The sequence below is a fragment of the Marmota marmota genome, unplaced genomic scaffold (assembly GCF_001458135.2).
Source record: "Marmota marmota marmota unplaced genomic scaffold, marMar, whole genome shotgun sequence".
In the NCBI taxonomy this organism is placed as follows: Eukaryota; Metazoa; Chordata; class Mammalia; order Rodentia; family Sciuridae; genus Marmota; species Marmota marmota.
Genome location: NW_025999926.1, coordinates 2,575,330 through 2,589,180, shown reverse-complemented (window position 1 = coordinate 2,589,180; position 13,851 = coordinate 2,575,330). Strand labels below are relative to the sequence as shown.

General features: G+C 45.0%; 1 protein-coding gene across 5 annotated transcripts in view; it reads left to right on the top strand.

The window, feature by feature from the left end:
- The window catches only part of Secisbp2 (SECIS binding protein 2), a 37,095-nt gene that overhangs the window by 15,582 nt on the left and 7,662 nt on the right, over positions 1 to 13,851 (top strand). For all 5 annotated transcript variants that reach the window (XR_007346469.1, XM_015503950.2, XM_015503949.2 and 2 more), the window contains 5 exons: positions 951 to 1,083; positions 9,708 to 9,874; positions 10,526 to 10,655; positions 12,269 to 12,425; positions 13,159 to 13,379. Coding sequence is in view for 4 of the 5 variants with exons in the window: in XM_015503950.2 (XP_015359436.1) it covers positions 951 to 1,083; positions 9,708 to 9,874; positions 10,526 to 10,655; positions 12,269 to 12,425; positions 13,159 to 13,379 (808 nt within the window). In the remaining variant the exon portion in view is untranslated. The remainder of the gene's footprint in view (positions 1 to 950; positions 1,084 to 9,707; positions 9,875 to 10,525; positions 10,656 to 12,268; positions 12,426 to 13,158; positions 13,380 to 13,851) is intronic.

The window sequence follows — 13,851 nt, the reverse complement described above, 5'->3', positions numbered from 1 at the left end:
AAGGCAGGGTGTGTGACAAAGAAAAATAAGAGGTGCACCAAAATTTCTAAGTCAGTACAAGCCAAGGGGGAAGTGAATCTCCTCATACCCCAGCCCCCTCCCTGCCTGTAGATTTGGGAAGGAGTTGTGACTCATTATTTAAGTGAACTTTCATACTTTGGGGCATTTAAATTTCAACACATTTATTGTTTTATCTTTTAAAGAGATTGTCTGGAAATAGTTTTACATTTATTTAAAAAAGACATTTTAAGTCATGTGTTAATTTACAGTCTTGTGTGAATTAACTTGGAGTTTGTGTGATGCCGTTTGCTGTCCTCTGTCCCTGGAGCCCGTCTCCTTGCCTGCCTTTGTTGAATGGGGTGCTCTTTCCTATTGGGAGCCCCCAGCCAGTAGGTTGTTGGTTCCGGTAGGAGAATAATTTGTAGGAGAGTAGGGGAGGTGCTGGAGCAGAGGACGCAGTCCCTGAGGGAGGGTCAGGGGACTTTCTTGCAGAGCTTGTTTTGCAGGGAGGGGTATGGCTTTTTAATGCTTTCTCAAGATACAACTCACTACCATTACAAAAATGGTATATGTTTAGAATATGTCAAATTTTGGGCATACATTTAGTATTTACTTGGTTTTTAAAAATTTTAAGACTTTTATAGCTGGGAGCAGTGATGTGTGACTGTGATCCCTGCCATTGGGAAGCTGAGGCAGGAAGGTGGCAAGTTGAAGAAGGCCAGTGCAATTTAGCAAGACCCTGTCTGCAGATAAAAGGGCTGGGGATAGAGCACAGTAGAAGAGCGCCCCCTAGGTTCAATTCCCAGGACTTCCTAAAAAATAAATAAATAAAGTGCTAGTTTCTAAGTCTGTTCATTTAATCTTTAGTTACATGAGATTTTTTTTTTGTGAAATGAAAAGCTTGTTGTGTGAAATATAGTAGTATAACTTACGACTTTTGAACTTTCCAGAATAATTTTAAAAATAGTGGAAAGAAGAGCCAGATTCCAGTGCAGTTGGACCTGGGAGGCATGCTGGCAGCTCTGGAGAAGAAGCAGCATGCCCAGCATGCCAAGCAGTCCTCCAGACCCATTGTGTTCTCAGGTAGGAGACTTCTCACCTCTGCACGGGGTCAAGGTCCTTTTGAGATATTTATTTTTGTAAATATTTTCTCTTGTAATCAAAAGATACTTATATATAATCACAACAGTATGGTACTAGAATAAATATAGACCAATGGAATAGAATTGAGAATGCAAAAATAAGCCTATGGCCAATTTATTTATTTTTTTAATTGGGGGTTGAACCCAGGGACACTCTTATCACTGAGCTAAATCCCCAGCCCTTTTTACTTTTTATTTTGAGGCAGGTTCTCACTAAGTTGCTTAGGGCCTTACTAAGTTCCTGAGACTGGCCTTGAACTTGGATCCCCCAGCCTTAGCCTCCTGAGTTGCTGGGATTAGGCATATGCCACTGCACTTAGTGATTAATTGATTTTTTGACAAAGCTGCCAAGTCCATTAAAAAAACGAAGAACAGTCTCTTCAGAAATGATGTTGGGACAGTGGATTTCCAGGTGCTAAAGAATAGTCAGACCCATACCTCACACCATAGAAAAAAATTAACTAAAAAAAAAAAAAGGATCAGTGAGCTAAGTATAATAGTACTTTCTAGTGGCTTTTAGTGAAATCCTAGAATACAACCTTAAAACATGTGGATGCAGATGAAGCTGGCCAAACTGCAGTACCTTAGGTACCAGTAGACAATGTATGTTGAAAACCAGTCTCTCTTTTGTATCCTGTGTTCTGAGGATTGCCTGCAGAGGCACTACCTGGGTACAGCAGAAAATACAGGTGCCAGGCATACCTAAGACCTACTCATTAGAACACTTGGAATGGAATCAGGCAGTAGGCATTTTAACAAGTGCACAAACGGAATGTTTCGTCTGGTCTTTGTTTCCACTTTGCTTGTGTTTACCTGCATGCACTGTACTAGGGATTGAACCAAGGGACTCACACATGCTAGACAAGTGCTGTATCACTGAGCTACATACCTAACCCCTTTAAAGAAAGTTTATTTTGCTGGGTATTGTGGCACTTACCTGTAATCTCAGTGACTTGGGAGGCTGAAGCAAGAGGATCACAGGTTCAAGGCCAGCATCAGCAACTTAGCCCTAAGTAACTTAGGGAGATCCTGTCTCAAAAAGGGCTGGAGATGTAGCTCAGTGATACAGCGCCCCAGTACCAAAAATAAAATAAAACAATAGAAAATAAAAAATTTTAATTTTCAGATAGGGTCACTAAGTTGCCCAGGCTGGCCTTGAACTTGTGATCCTGGGATTACATGTGTGCTACCACACCAAGCTGGTTTTCACTTTTTTATTATGGAAAATTCTGAACCACCAAATGTAGAGGAAATATAATGTACCCTCCCACCAGGTGCCCGTTACCCAGCTCCAAAATTAACCTTGGTCAGTCTTGTCTCATCTGTAATGCTACTTTTTTTCCTTAAATATTTTAAAGCAAATTATAGGTAGCATGTCATTTCACCCATAAATACCACAATCTGCATCTCTTATTGATTTTTTTTTTTTTAAACTAAGCTGTTTTGCTGTTACTCCATGTAACAATGTGGGTAAAGTCTGTGCAAATATTTCAAAATCTGAAAAACTCTGAAATTTGAAACATTTCTGGTCCCAAGCATTTTGGATAAGGGATACTCAACTTCTACATTAAAATCCATTCATTTTCTTTCTTTTCTTTTGGTATTGGGGATTGAACCCAGGGATGCCTAGCCCTTTTCATGTTTAGAGTCAAGGACTTTGTTCCCCAGTCTGACCTTGAACTTGGGATCACAGCATTTCACTTTTTCAGGACATAGCCACAGGCTGTCCCAAGGTTTCATTCAAGGTTGACACTGATTTCTCTGAATTAAACTGCAGAGTATGTGGGCTTGGTTCTGCCAGACTGCCCCAACTTAGAGGGCAGCCATCCTCCAGGCTGTCACCTAATTATGACTGACCAGCTGAAATTTGGGGTTCCTAAGGACTCCCTCTTCAGGTTTAATAATTTTCTACAACAGTTCACAGAACTCTGAAAATCAGTTCCCTAGCATGTTGATTTATTATACAGGATACGACTCAGGAACAGCTGGTGGGGCGAGATGTGGCACTCCTGTCCCCTCTTCAGGCAGCTGTCCTGCAAGTACCTCCACATGTTCACTGCCTTGGAAGCTCCCCAAAACCTGTTTTGAGGTTTTTATGGGGGTTCTATTATGTGGTCATGGATTAACTAAATCATTGGCCATCAATGATAACTCAACCTTCAGCCCTTCTCGCTTTTCCAGAAGTCCAGTTGGGATTGAAAATTCCAACTCTGTCACTTAATTGGTTCACTGGTAACCAGCCCCATCCTTAGGCTATTCAGGACTCCCCAGGGAACAGTAGTGACCGAATTACATTGTTACATTGTGTGCATGTATAAATATGTAACAACGGATTCCACCATTCTGTGTAATTACAGGATACCAGTAAGAAATATGGGAGGGGGAGAGCCACTAGTGGTTGCATTACTGTGAAGTAAGGTAACACTGTGGTGATTCCAAGGGTTTTAAGAGCTCTGTGCCTGGTAATGTGAGCAAAGACCAAGTGTATATTTCCTGTTATGTCACAATCTAGAATTCAGTTTGTATTTAAATTTTCTTGATTATCTCATTGATTTTAGTAATTTTATTTATATCAAGATTTCATGCATTGTATGTTTGGGTAATTCTTACACCAAAACTGGAGCCTGTCACCCCCTCTCAGCTCCACTTCACTTTGGTAAAGGCCAGGAAGGCTGTTACTGGGCATCAGTGTTTTCAGACCAACCCAAGTGCTTTGGTGAAAGTTGATTTTCATCTGCTGGTTACCTGTGGGCATAGGCAGCTTTTCCTCAGTAACTCTCTTTGGGCTTCTCCCATGGATTACAGTAGAAATTGTTTTAGCCTAAATGTTTTCCAGAGCAGGTGTTTTGAGTAGCCTATCTCACCCTTAGAAAAGTCTGGAAAGTGTTCTTCCACACTCTGATTCTATAGAACATATAGCTTCCTGGGGAGCTGACAGGGAAGTGTCTTGTTAAATGGTGTTCATGGTAAATCTCCCAGAGTATTTGGTGTTGAGTAGTTGAACATTGAGGAGGGCTTGTGGCCACACTTGTGACTATGGCTCAGTTGCTGGGAGTATTGAATCATAAGTAGCGGTGGGTAGAGGGGAAAGCCAGCGATGTTCAAGATCTCCTCTGGAGCTAGGATTTTATCCTAAGTCCAAAGCTGAGACTGGTTTTATACATTCAAATATTGTGTTTTCCAGGGCCTGTTTGTGTTTGCCTGTTTTCTCATGGTGTTCCTGTGTACTGACACTGTACAACTACCATTAACAGTAGAGACACACAGTCCTCTCAAAGCAGCCCAGTAGGTCAGCTCCCAGGGGCCAGGGTCTGGAGTGGGACATGGCAGTGCCAGGTGGTCTTCTGTCTGGCAGATATGTTCTGGAGGTCATAAAGCTGTGCTAACAATGTAAGATGGAGTCAGTACATCTAATGCCTGAGAATTCCTTTTGACCAAGGTTCCACACCTCTAGAGGAGGATGAAAATAAGAAAAGGGTGGGTCTGTCTTTGAGGAAGTAGCAGCCAACTCTTTTCGACTTAAGTTGGACCTTTCAGGGGGAGTTGTGCATGAAATAAGGACTTAGTAAAGAATGGGAGCCCTCAGAACAGATTTTTAAATAGTTTGCGTGATGAGATTGTGAGTCTGGGATTTTGGTAGCATGGCAATAATAGTTAGACCAGAAATCCCAGGGGGACCCAAATCCTAACCTGCCCATCGCCTTCTCCTTTGAGGTCTCTAATGGAGACATCCTTACAAGAAAAGTAAAAATTAGCAAAATGGAATTCAGATTCTTTTTTATTGTTAGTTGAGCTAGTGCTAAGCGCCACCTCCCTGTGTAGGGTGAGATCTAGAAAACACCTCACCTCGAAAGCCTTCCTGGAGTTTTATCTTTCCTGAGCCCCATTGGGCCTTCCACTTGGTTGGCCAGTTCATGGAAGGGAGGGGGTGTGTGTACCAGAGTGAGCCCCAGTAACCTAACAGACAGTTGTTAGGTCTAAGGCAAGTGACTCATAGACAGCAGATGATCAGTCCTTCTTTTTTCAGTCTAGTCTGCATTTGGGTGGTGTGGTTTATTCACATTTAATGTACTTATCACATTAATACGTTTTGCTGGCATTTTTTTCATGTCATTTGTTTCTTCCCCTTTAATGTCTTTTGTGTTAAATATTTTTAGAGTGCCATTTTGATTCCTTTGTTGATTTCCTTTTTACTTTAAATTTTTTTCCTATTGGTTGCTCTAGGGATATGATACGTGCTACTTTATAGATGGGAAACATTTTACTTCAGTGCATCTTCCCTTTCTCACTCCCGTTTTGTGCTGCTGCTGTTTATGGATGTTATGAAAGTGTTAGAAATCAAACAATAGTGTTTAATTATTACTTTATACAAGAAGTTAAGAGAAGAAATGAAGGAAAATTAATCAGTTTTCTGGGATTTTGGGTCTTCTTTATTCCTCAGTTTGATGTCCATTTTTTTCTCTGAAGGGCTCTCTTTAGTAGTATACACAAATTCTACTGCAGTAATTTTTCCCAGTCTCTGTTTATAAATCTCTCTATTTAAAATTCATTTTTTGGAGGCTTACTTTGCTAGATATGTAGTTCTTGAATGAGAGTTTTTCTCTTTCAAGGCTTTGGATGTCATTCCACTACCTTCTGGCCTCTTGTTCCTAATGAGAAGTTAGATGTGAATGAGAAGTTTAGTCTATTATATGTGATATATTTTTCTTTTATTCCATATTTTTTTTTCTGTTTTGATTTTCAACAATTTGTGACATGGGTAGGTATGGATCTCTCTCTATACTTAATATATATGTATTTTTATCAAACCTTATTAGTGCAGGGATTATTTGAAATTTTTATTTATTTATCTTGGGTCATTTTTCTCCTTGCCTCTGGTATGCCTGTTGTATTCATGTCAGTGTGCTTCATATTGCTTCACAGGTCTCTGAGTCTCTGCCCCTTTTTTGGAGTGGGTGGGATTGAACCCAGGGGCACTTAACCATGTCCCCAGACCTTTTTTATATTTTATTTAGAGGCAGAGTCTCACAGAGTTGCTTAGTGTCTCACTAATAAGTTGCTGAGGCTGGCTTGGAATTCACAATCCTCCTGCCTCAGCCTTCTGAGCTGCTGGGATTACAGGCGTGCAGCACAGCGCTCAGCTCTGTCCTTTTTTCCTTAAGACTTGTTCTGTATTTTTTTTTAATTGAATAATTTCCATTGATTTGTCTTCATTCCAGAACAGCTGGCCACAAGGTATGAGAACTGACCCCACGTATTCAAAGACCAAAGAAAGAGTCTGGCAGATCTAGGATTGAACGGTGCAGTTTATTGGGGAATTTACTGACAGAAGTGTGGTCCTGGGTGGCAACAAGACAAGTGGATTCCCATCATTTGGGTCAGAAAGAGATGTGTACACATGGGTTAGGATAAAGGTGATTTCCTCCAAGCTGGAATGTTCCTGGTTTATCAAAGAATGAAGCACATTTCTGGCACCTGGGTTTGGTTGTAAAGCTTCGCATACAACTCTAATGGGTGGGTTGTTCGATTTGTTTGTAGATGCTGGACAACCGTGGGAAAGTCCAGTTAGGGCCTGAGTGCGGTGGCACATATCTGTAATCCCAGTAACTTGGGCTGCTGAGATAGGAGGATTGCAAGTTTGAGACCAGCCTTGGTAATTTAGTGAGACTCTGTCTCAAAAATAAGAAAGGCTGGAGATGTAGCTCAGTGGTAAAGCACCCCTGGGTTTGATCCCCAGTGTCCCCACCCCTGCAAAAAGAAGGACTAACTAGGGTGTCTGGGGCTATCATGGTAGTTGCAACTCAAGCTGGCTGCACTCATGTCAACCCAAATCCTGCCGGTCTTAAAGTTTACTGATTTTTTTTTTTTTTTGAGGTAGTGGGGGTTGAACCCAGAAGCACTCTATTGCTGAGTTACATCTCTAGCTCTTTTTATTTTTTGATATGATGTCTCCAAGTTGCCCACGCTGGCTTCAAACTTGTAATCCTCCTGTCTTAGACTCCCAAGTAGCTGGAATTACAGGCTGCACTACTGCACCTGGCATCAAGTTTACTGATTTTTCTACATTGCAAATCGTGAGCTATTTTTGGTATAATTTCTTATTTTTATTTGTAGATGGACACTATACTTTATTTTATTTATTTATAGTTTTATATGGTGCAGAGGATGGAACCCAGTGCCTCACGATTGCTAGGCAAGTGCTGTAATACTGGGCTGCAACCCCAGCCCTTGGTATAATTTCTAGTTATTGAAATCTCTGTTCAATTCTATTCTAATAGTTGCCGTAAAAGTATCCGTCTGCTATCTTGGGCACTCAGATAGTTACTCTTAATTGCTTTTTTTTCCCCCAAAGTATGGGTTACAGTTTCTTGTTTCTTTGATGGTCTTAAAATTTTGTGTTGAATACTGAAGATTTTAGTTAATATATTGTAGCAATTCTGGATTCTGGTTTATTCCCTCTAAAAGTGGGTGATGGTACTATTTTGATGGTGCTATTTTTTTTATTCTACTTTTTTGTTCTGAGGATTGAATTCAGGGGCACTTTGCCACTGAGCTATATCCCCAGCCCTTTTTATTTATTTATTTATTTATTTATTTATTTTTGAGACAGTCTCACCAAGCTGCTGAAGCTGTCTCAAACTTGCGATCATCCGAACTCAGCCTCCTATTCACAGGGACCCTAGATTTGCACCACCGTGCCTACCTTATTTTGCTTTTTAAGTAACTGGCCTGATCTGAATCTGCAGTCTGCTTTCCTCACAGAGTATAATTGCTGCTATCTTTGCTCCGTTACTTTTTCTTGTTTTATCTTTTGTCTGTCTGTCCGTGGATGTCACCAATGTGTCTCCCCAGCAGAAATGGGTCACAGGCATCCACTTTCAGTTGTGTGTGGACGGGGTGCATTCAGCTCTCGGGTCCATCTTTCAGGCCTGCCAGCTCAGTCCCCCCAGGCCTGCGTACAGGCTCTATTGGCTGCATGCATAGGTGGCTGGGACTTGCTCTTCCCCTGCACCATGCACACTCCCTGGGGTCAGCCTAGATGTGTGGAGAACTGGTCCCTTGGCAGAGGCTCCTCTTGGAACTCCTCTAAGTCTCCAGCTGATCTTCTGGTCCGTTGCCTACCTGTGGAGATGGCAGTCTCAAGCCAACCTTGCTGACTCCCATCCCCCTGCTTGCTGTGGCCCACTGTGAATGAGCATGTTCTCAGTCCAACAGGCCCTTTTGGGCAGTGACAGAGTACAGCTGCTGGTGTTCGGGGCCTTCCCACCTATGGATGAGCTGGAGAACAGGGAGAAAGCAAAGCAGCCTGGGAAGAACTCTCAGACACTGAGGCTCCCGCCTAAGGCTGTTATCTCAGGAGTGAATGCTGCTCGCTGCTTGGTTGGCCCTAAGGCTTTGGTCTCTTTCCAGAGGGCTGACCTGATGGTTTTCAGCAGTTTTGTCCAACTTCTTGACTGCTTTCGGGGAAGGGATGGTTGATGACCTTGCTACTATGGGAACAGATTCTCCTGGGCCCACTGTGTAGAGCTCTGTGTAGAGCTGCCTGGTGGTGGTGTGTGGGGGCTGCAGAACTGGAGGGCCTGGTGGCAGATTTTTCAGGAGCTCAGGTGAGGGGCTGAACTTGGTGGTGGCATTGGGTACCAGGTGAGCAAGCAGATGTGAGCAGGGGCCGAGCCAGACACATGTATGTTTCAGACACTGTGCAGGAATGAGGCTCTGCAGATGCAAGCAGCTGTGCTGTAGCTAAGGCGAGAAGCAGCCTGGAAGGCAGGTAGAGTCGTCTTGGACAACTTGTGCAAATAAAACGATTTGCACTGAAGCAGGGAATTGTGCAGGTGAGATTTTTAAGGGCATACCTTATTGACAAAACACTGAATATATACCAAAAAACATATGCTAAAATAAAAGGAGGGTGGGTAAAAGTACATTTAGAAAAATAGGTGTTGTTGAAGCTGAATGATGGATATGTTGGGGTTCATTATTGTCTTTTTTGCTTTGGTATGTGTTTGGAAATTTTCCTAATTAAAAAGTAGAGGTAGGGCGTGTGGGTGGGGTCTGGCTCAGTGGTAGAATGCAATCCTAGGACGCTCGAGGCCCTGGGTTCAATCCGTAGTACCAAAAAACTAAAAAATAAAAAGCTATAGCCAGATAGGGACACATGTACAGAAATTAATAGCTAACTTCTACAAAGGCAGTGCTAGCTGGAATATGGTGGAGGGGACTGATTCCCAGTAGCAGCGGTAAACACAAACCACCTAGAAATATTCTGAGTCGAAAATGATGATCCACACATTATTTTGTTAGAATTTATTGAGAAGCAGCAGATTTGATTTTATGAATAAAAGGTAGGTCTTCCCAAATTAATGGTACAGTTTTGGATCCTGTCCAAAAAATAATTTTATTGAGAATATTGCCCGTGAAAAGAATATGTAAGAGGTTGACAAAGATGAGAAAGGTTGTGAGGTTAGTCTGAAGGTGGCCTAGGAGGTTCCTTCCGATGTGTCTGAGAACCTCGTAGGGCTGCTGAGAGATAACTGTGAGGCACTTGTCGCCCTGTGTTTGCAGTCGGAGCTGTGCCTGTCCTCTCCAAAGATGCCTCCTCAGGGGAAAGGGGCCGCCGCTTCAATCAGGTGAAGACACCTCACAACCCTTTGGACTCCAGTGCCCCACTGATGAAGAAAGGGAAGCAGAGGGAGGTCCCCAAGGCTAAGAAGCCCACCTCATTGAAGAAGGTGTGTAGAGGGCTTCTTTCAAAACAAGGCACTGGATTCAGCTTCACATACTTGCACTGGCTTCTTCCAGCTTGGATTCTTAGATTTGAAAGTTTATGTTACTTAAACGCGTTGCGTCGAGTTGTGTTCATGCTTCTCTAACAAATGCTCCTTCACTCTCCCAGCGTGACATGACGGAGTATGTTGAAGCAGAAATCATTCGAGCTCTCTGGAAGGAAATTTTTTTTTTTTTTTTTAAATTTCGCTTTGCAGTGATGTGGATGGAAAACCAGAAGGGTGTGGGGGGGTTACATTGTCTTCTCTCATACCTTCTGCTTTGGCCGCCACCACATGACTTGTCCAATGTTCACAGCTGAGACTTGAACACTTGTGTGCAGGCCTTCGACTAGGAGGGTGGTGCAGGGCCCTGTGGTGTGTCCTGGTCTCTGTTCTCATGCACGTTGAGGTGACTGCTCAGAATTGTCTTCAGAGCCGTGTGGGGAGGGGTGCTGCTCCCATAGTAGGGGAGGGGAGGACTGGGGAGCAGGATCCCCCAACTTCAGACTCCTGACTGGGCACATTCAACAAGATGAACTTGGAGTTGATGTTGCAGAAGAGTTCTCTTTTAGGTACACATATTTAGATGCTTTATTCCTTCATTTGATTTTTAAGATTATTTTGAAAGAACGGGAAGAGAGAAAGCAGCAGCGACTCCAAGAAAATGCAGCTGCTGCCGGGGATGATACACCAGATGCAGAGAGTGGTGCTGACGACCAGGCCCCTGACCAGGCCGACCCCACAGGTACCGATTTCTGTGTGTTTGTGCCTAAAAGAACCCTTCAGTTGGGAGCAGCCATGAGAACAGAACCGTGTGCAGGTCGATGTGGAGCCTCGGGGATTCAGAAGTTTTCAAGTTCCCAGCTTTTCATTGAGAGTGAGCCCTACGGATAGGAATGGCATCCAAGGCCTCTGGTTCTGCATCTGTGAGGGGCAGTGATGAGCACCCCCTTCCCTAAGTGTGACCTGTGTGACACTGGGTGTTCCTTCAACTCAAAATGGTCATGAGAATGTAAAACACTGACTGCATCATTGCTTACCAACAGTGTTTGAGACATGGGCCCATAAAAATGTGTGCATTTCAAAGTAAATTTTCATTCAGTTACACATTTAGGAAAGCACAGAGCACAAGCGTACAGCTCGAGGACTTTTCAGAATGAACACAGCACCCAGGTGACAAAACGGAACAGAGCCCAATGATGACTCACCCCAGGCCCTCAGGTCAGAGGTCTCCTCAAAAGCTTGCTGTCCTAATGGCAGAACCAGCAGCAAGATATGATGGAGCTTTGAACTTGGCGCTGGTGGAGCTGCCCGGCATGTTCTGCTCTCCTATGCCTCCTGTCGGTGATGTTTTGTGACAGGGAGCTGCTATTCATTATTATCATTATCATATATTCAGTTGAATGAACGGGCCACCGAGGCACTCAGGAGGCACTGAGCAGGGGCCCTGAGGCAGGTTCCTTCCCGGCTCAGAAGGAAGGTCGTTGTGGACCACTGGGAGAACTGTTGGGATAACACGAGCTCTCGCTTCACTTCTGCGGATGTTTCCAGGAGCCAGACTGCTCCCACTGCTCCTGCCACACAGTGTTCCAGGTCCTGCGAGTTACACCCTCATAGGAGATCTGTGGGTGCTCCTGTCCTTGACAGCCATAGGCATTTCTTCCTGGGCTTGCCACCCCAGAGGGTGCGTTGTGTGTTCTTGAATTCCTTTCCTGAGATCTGTTACCTTACTTGCAGTCAGTCTGGGTATTTATGTAAGTAACTAGTTGGGGACAGTGAGTTGTTTTTGAACCACCCTGCTAAGGGTCTCCGGTATTTTGTTTGTGGTGCTGGGGATGGAACCTCATCCTGGCTCAGGCCAGGCAGGCACAATCCCCCTGAGCCTTGTCCCATCCTGAGGCACTCATACTGCAGATGTCTGAATTCAGCTCTTGGGGATTGTTTGAGAAAGGAATGGCCTCGGGCAGTTAAACTTCATAAACTTAGAACTCTAACCCTGGTTTTAAGACTTCCTGATACAGATTGTTCCAATTGGATTCCTAATTTAAAAGATAAATTTGGGTAATGAATTGCATACTTATTGATTATTAAAATAGTAACTTTTCTGTATAGATTGTCTCAGTGAAAACGCGTGAGCTGGTTGGGAGGAGGCACCCGTCCTGCCTCCACTGCTTTCTGTTGTCCCGGAGGCTGCACCAGCTGCCCTCTCTGCACTGCTTCACAGTATTGGGGGTGGCCGCTGTGTGTGAGCACCGGTTGCGTCTGGAGGACCATCCGGGCTGGCATCATCTGCACACAGGCCCCTCTGTGTGCACAGGGCCCCATAGAAGTGAGACAGTGACTTTTTCCTCCATGAAGGTCCAGAGGATATGGAAGAATCGGTCTCCTCCAGTCCTGCGGTTGAGGGCAAGTCAGAAGAGGGCCTTGACACAGAGCTCCAGAGGGACACGGACGCCTGCCCGCCTGCCTCTGACCTGGCCGCTGTCCCCAAGATCCACAGCCGGAGATTCAGGGAGTGAGTGAGCCCCGGCCCACTGGGGCCCGAGGAGAGGGGGCCTTGGGTTTCTCCTACCCTTCCCATGCTCAGCACCGTAAATCTGTGTGGTTGGGCCACACTGTGCTTCAGTCCTCGTGGTTGAAAGTGGCCAGGTACCTAGGTGTTTGGGAATGGCCTAATCCTCGAATTTGTGATTCCTCTTCTTTTGTCAGTATTGTCAGTGTGCACAGTTAAACAGCCCAAGATTTTGGGCTGTTTCTTTCTATACCTCTAAAGTATGTTGTGAGCTACTGCTTTGCTTTGTCAGCTTCCTTTGTCAGCTTTCCTGCTGGCAGTAATGGAGGAGGTGCCTTGGTCCTGGTTTGAGGTGGGGGGTGGGGAGTGAGGTGGCCATGATGGCGTTTGGATCCCCTTTCATGGTTGAGTTTCTCCATATAGTTTCTCAGGAGGCAGAATATTTGCAACTTGTTTTGCTCGATCTTACTTCTTTTCCAGATTGGTCAGTCCAGGTGGGGGGATAGCTAAGAGGGGGACCTGTGGAAGCTGTGGTGGAGGGCGGGACCCAGAGGTGTTTTGTTCCTTGTAGTTGGAAGTGGGGGAGGTGCCTCACTCTTTCCAGAATCCCATGGCTCTTACCAGTGTTCCTGTCTTGGGCTGTCTGCTGTGTCTCCTCTCCCTGGGGTTGGACAGTCTGAGGGCCGCAGTTTTGGAGCCAGTGGGCCAAGTTCATGGTGTCCTGTGTCCCTTTCAGTTACTGCAGCCAGATGCTCAGTAAAGAAGTGGACGCTTGTGTCACAGACCTACTAAAGGAGCTGGTCCGATTTCAAGACCGCATGTACCAGAAGGATCCAGTCAAGGCTAAGACCAAACGCCGGCTCGTGTTGGGGCTGAGGGAGGTCCTCAAACACCTAAAGCTCAGGAAGTTGAAATGCATCATCATTTCTCCCAACTGCGAGAAGATCCAGTCGAAAGGTAAGGGCCTCCTATTGTCCTCCATGGCTGGGAGTCTGCTGTAGTGCCCGGTACGCTGCCTTTGCAGTCACCTGTGCGCCTCACCTGGTTGTGGACCAAGCTGCACCCCTGCAGGCCTTGGCAGCTCATTCTTGTCTTTGTTTTTCAGGTGAGTGATTTTCTCACTAAGTGCCCACAGCGTGAGGCAGCGGGTCTCGTAGTCCTGTATGTGGGCTTCCAGCTGTCCGACTTGGGCCTCTCTGGCAGCAGGGAAAGATGATGTTCCTCTATGATGCAGGCTGCTCCTGTGGAGCTGGGGAGGGATGCTGGTCTCACCCAGAGCTGTTGTGCCTGGCAGCCTGTGGAGGGCTTTCACCGGCCCATATCAGGACGTTCAGTGTGTGCGCAGATCGTCTGCTCACTCATTATTGCTATGCGTTTGTCTAGTTGCCACTTGACCTAGGCTGGAGGGTGTGTTTTGCTGGTCAGATAT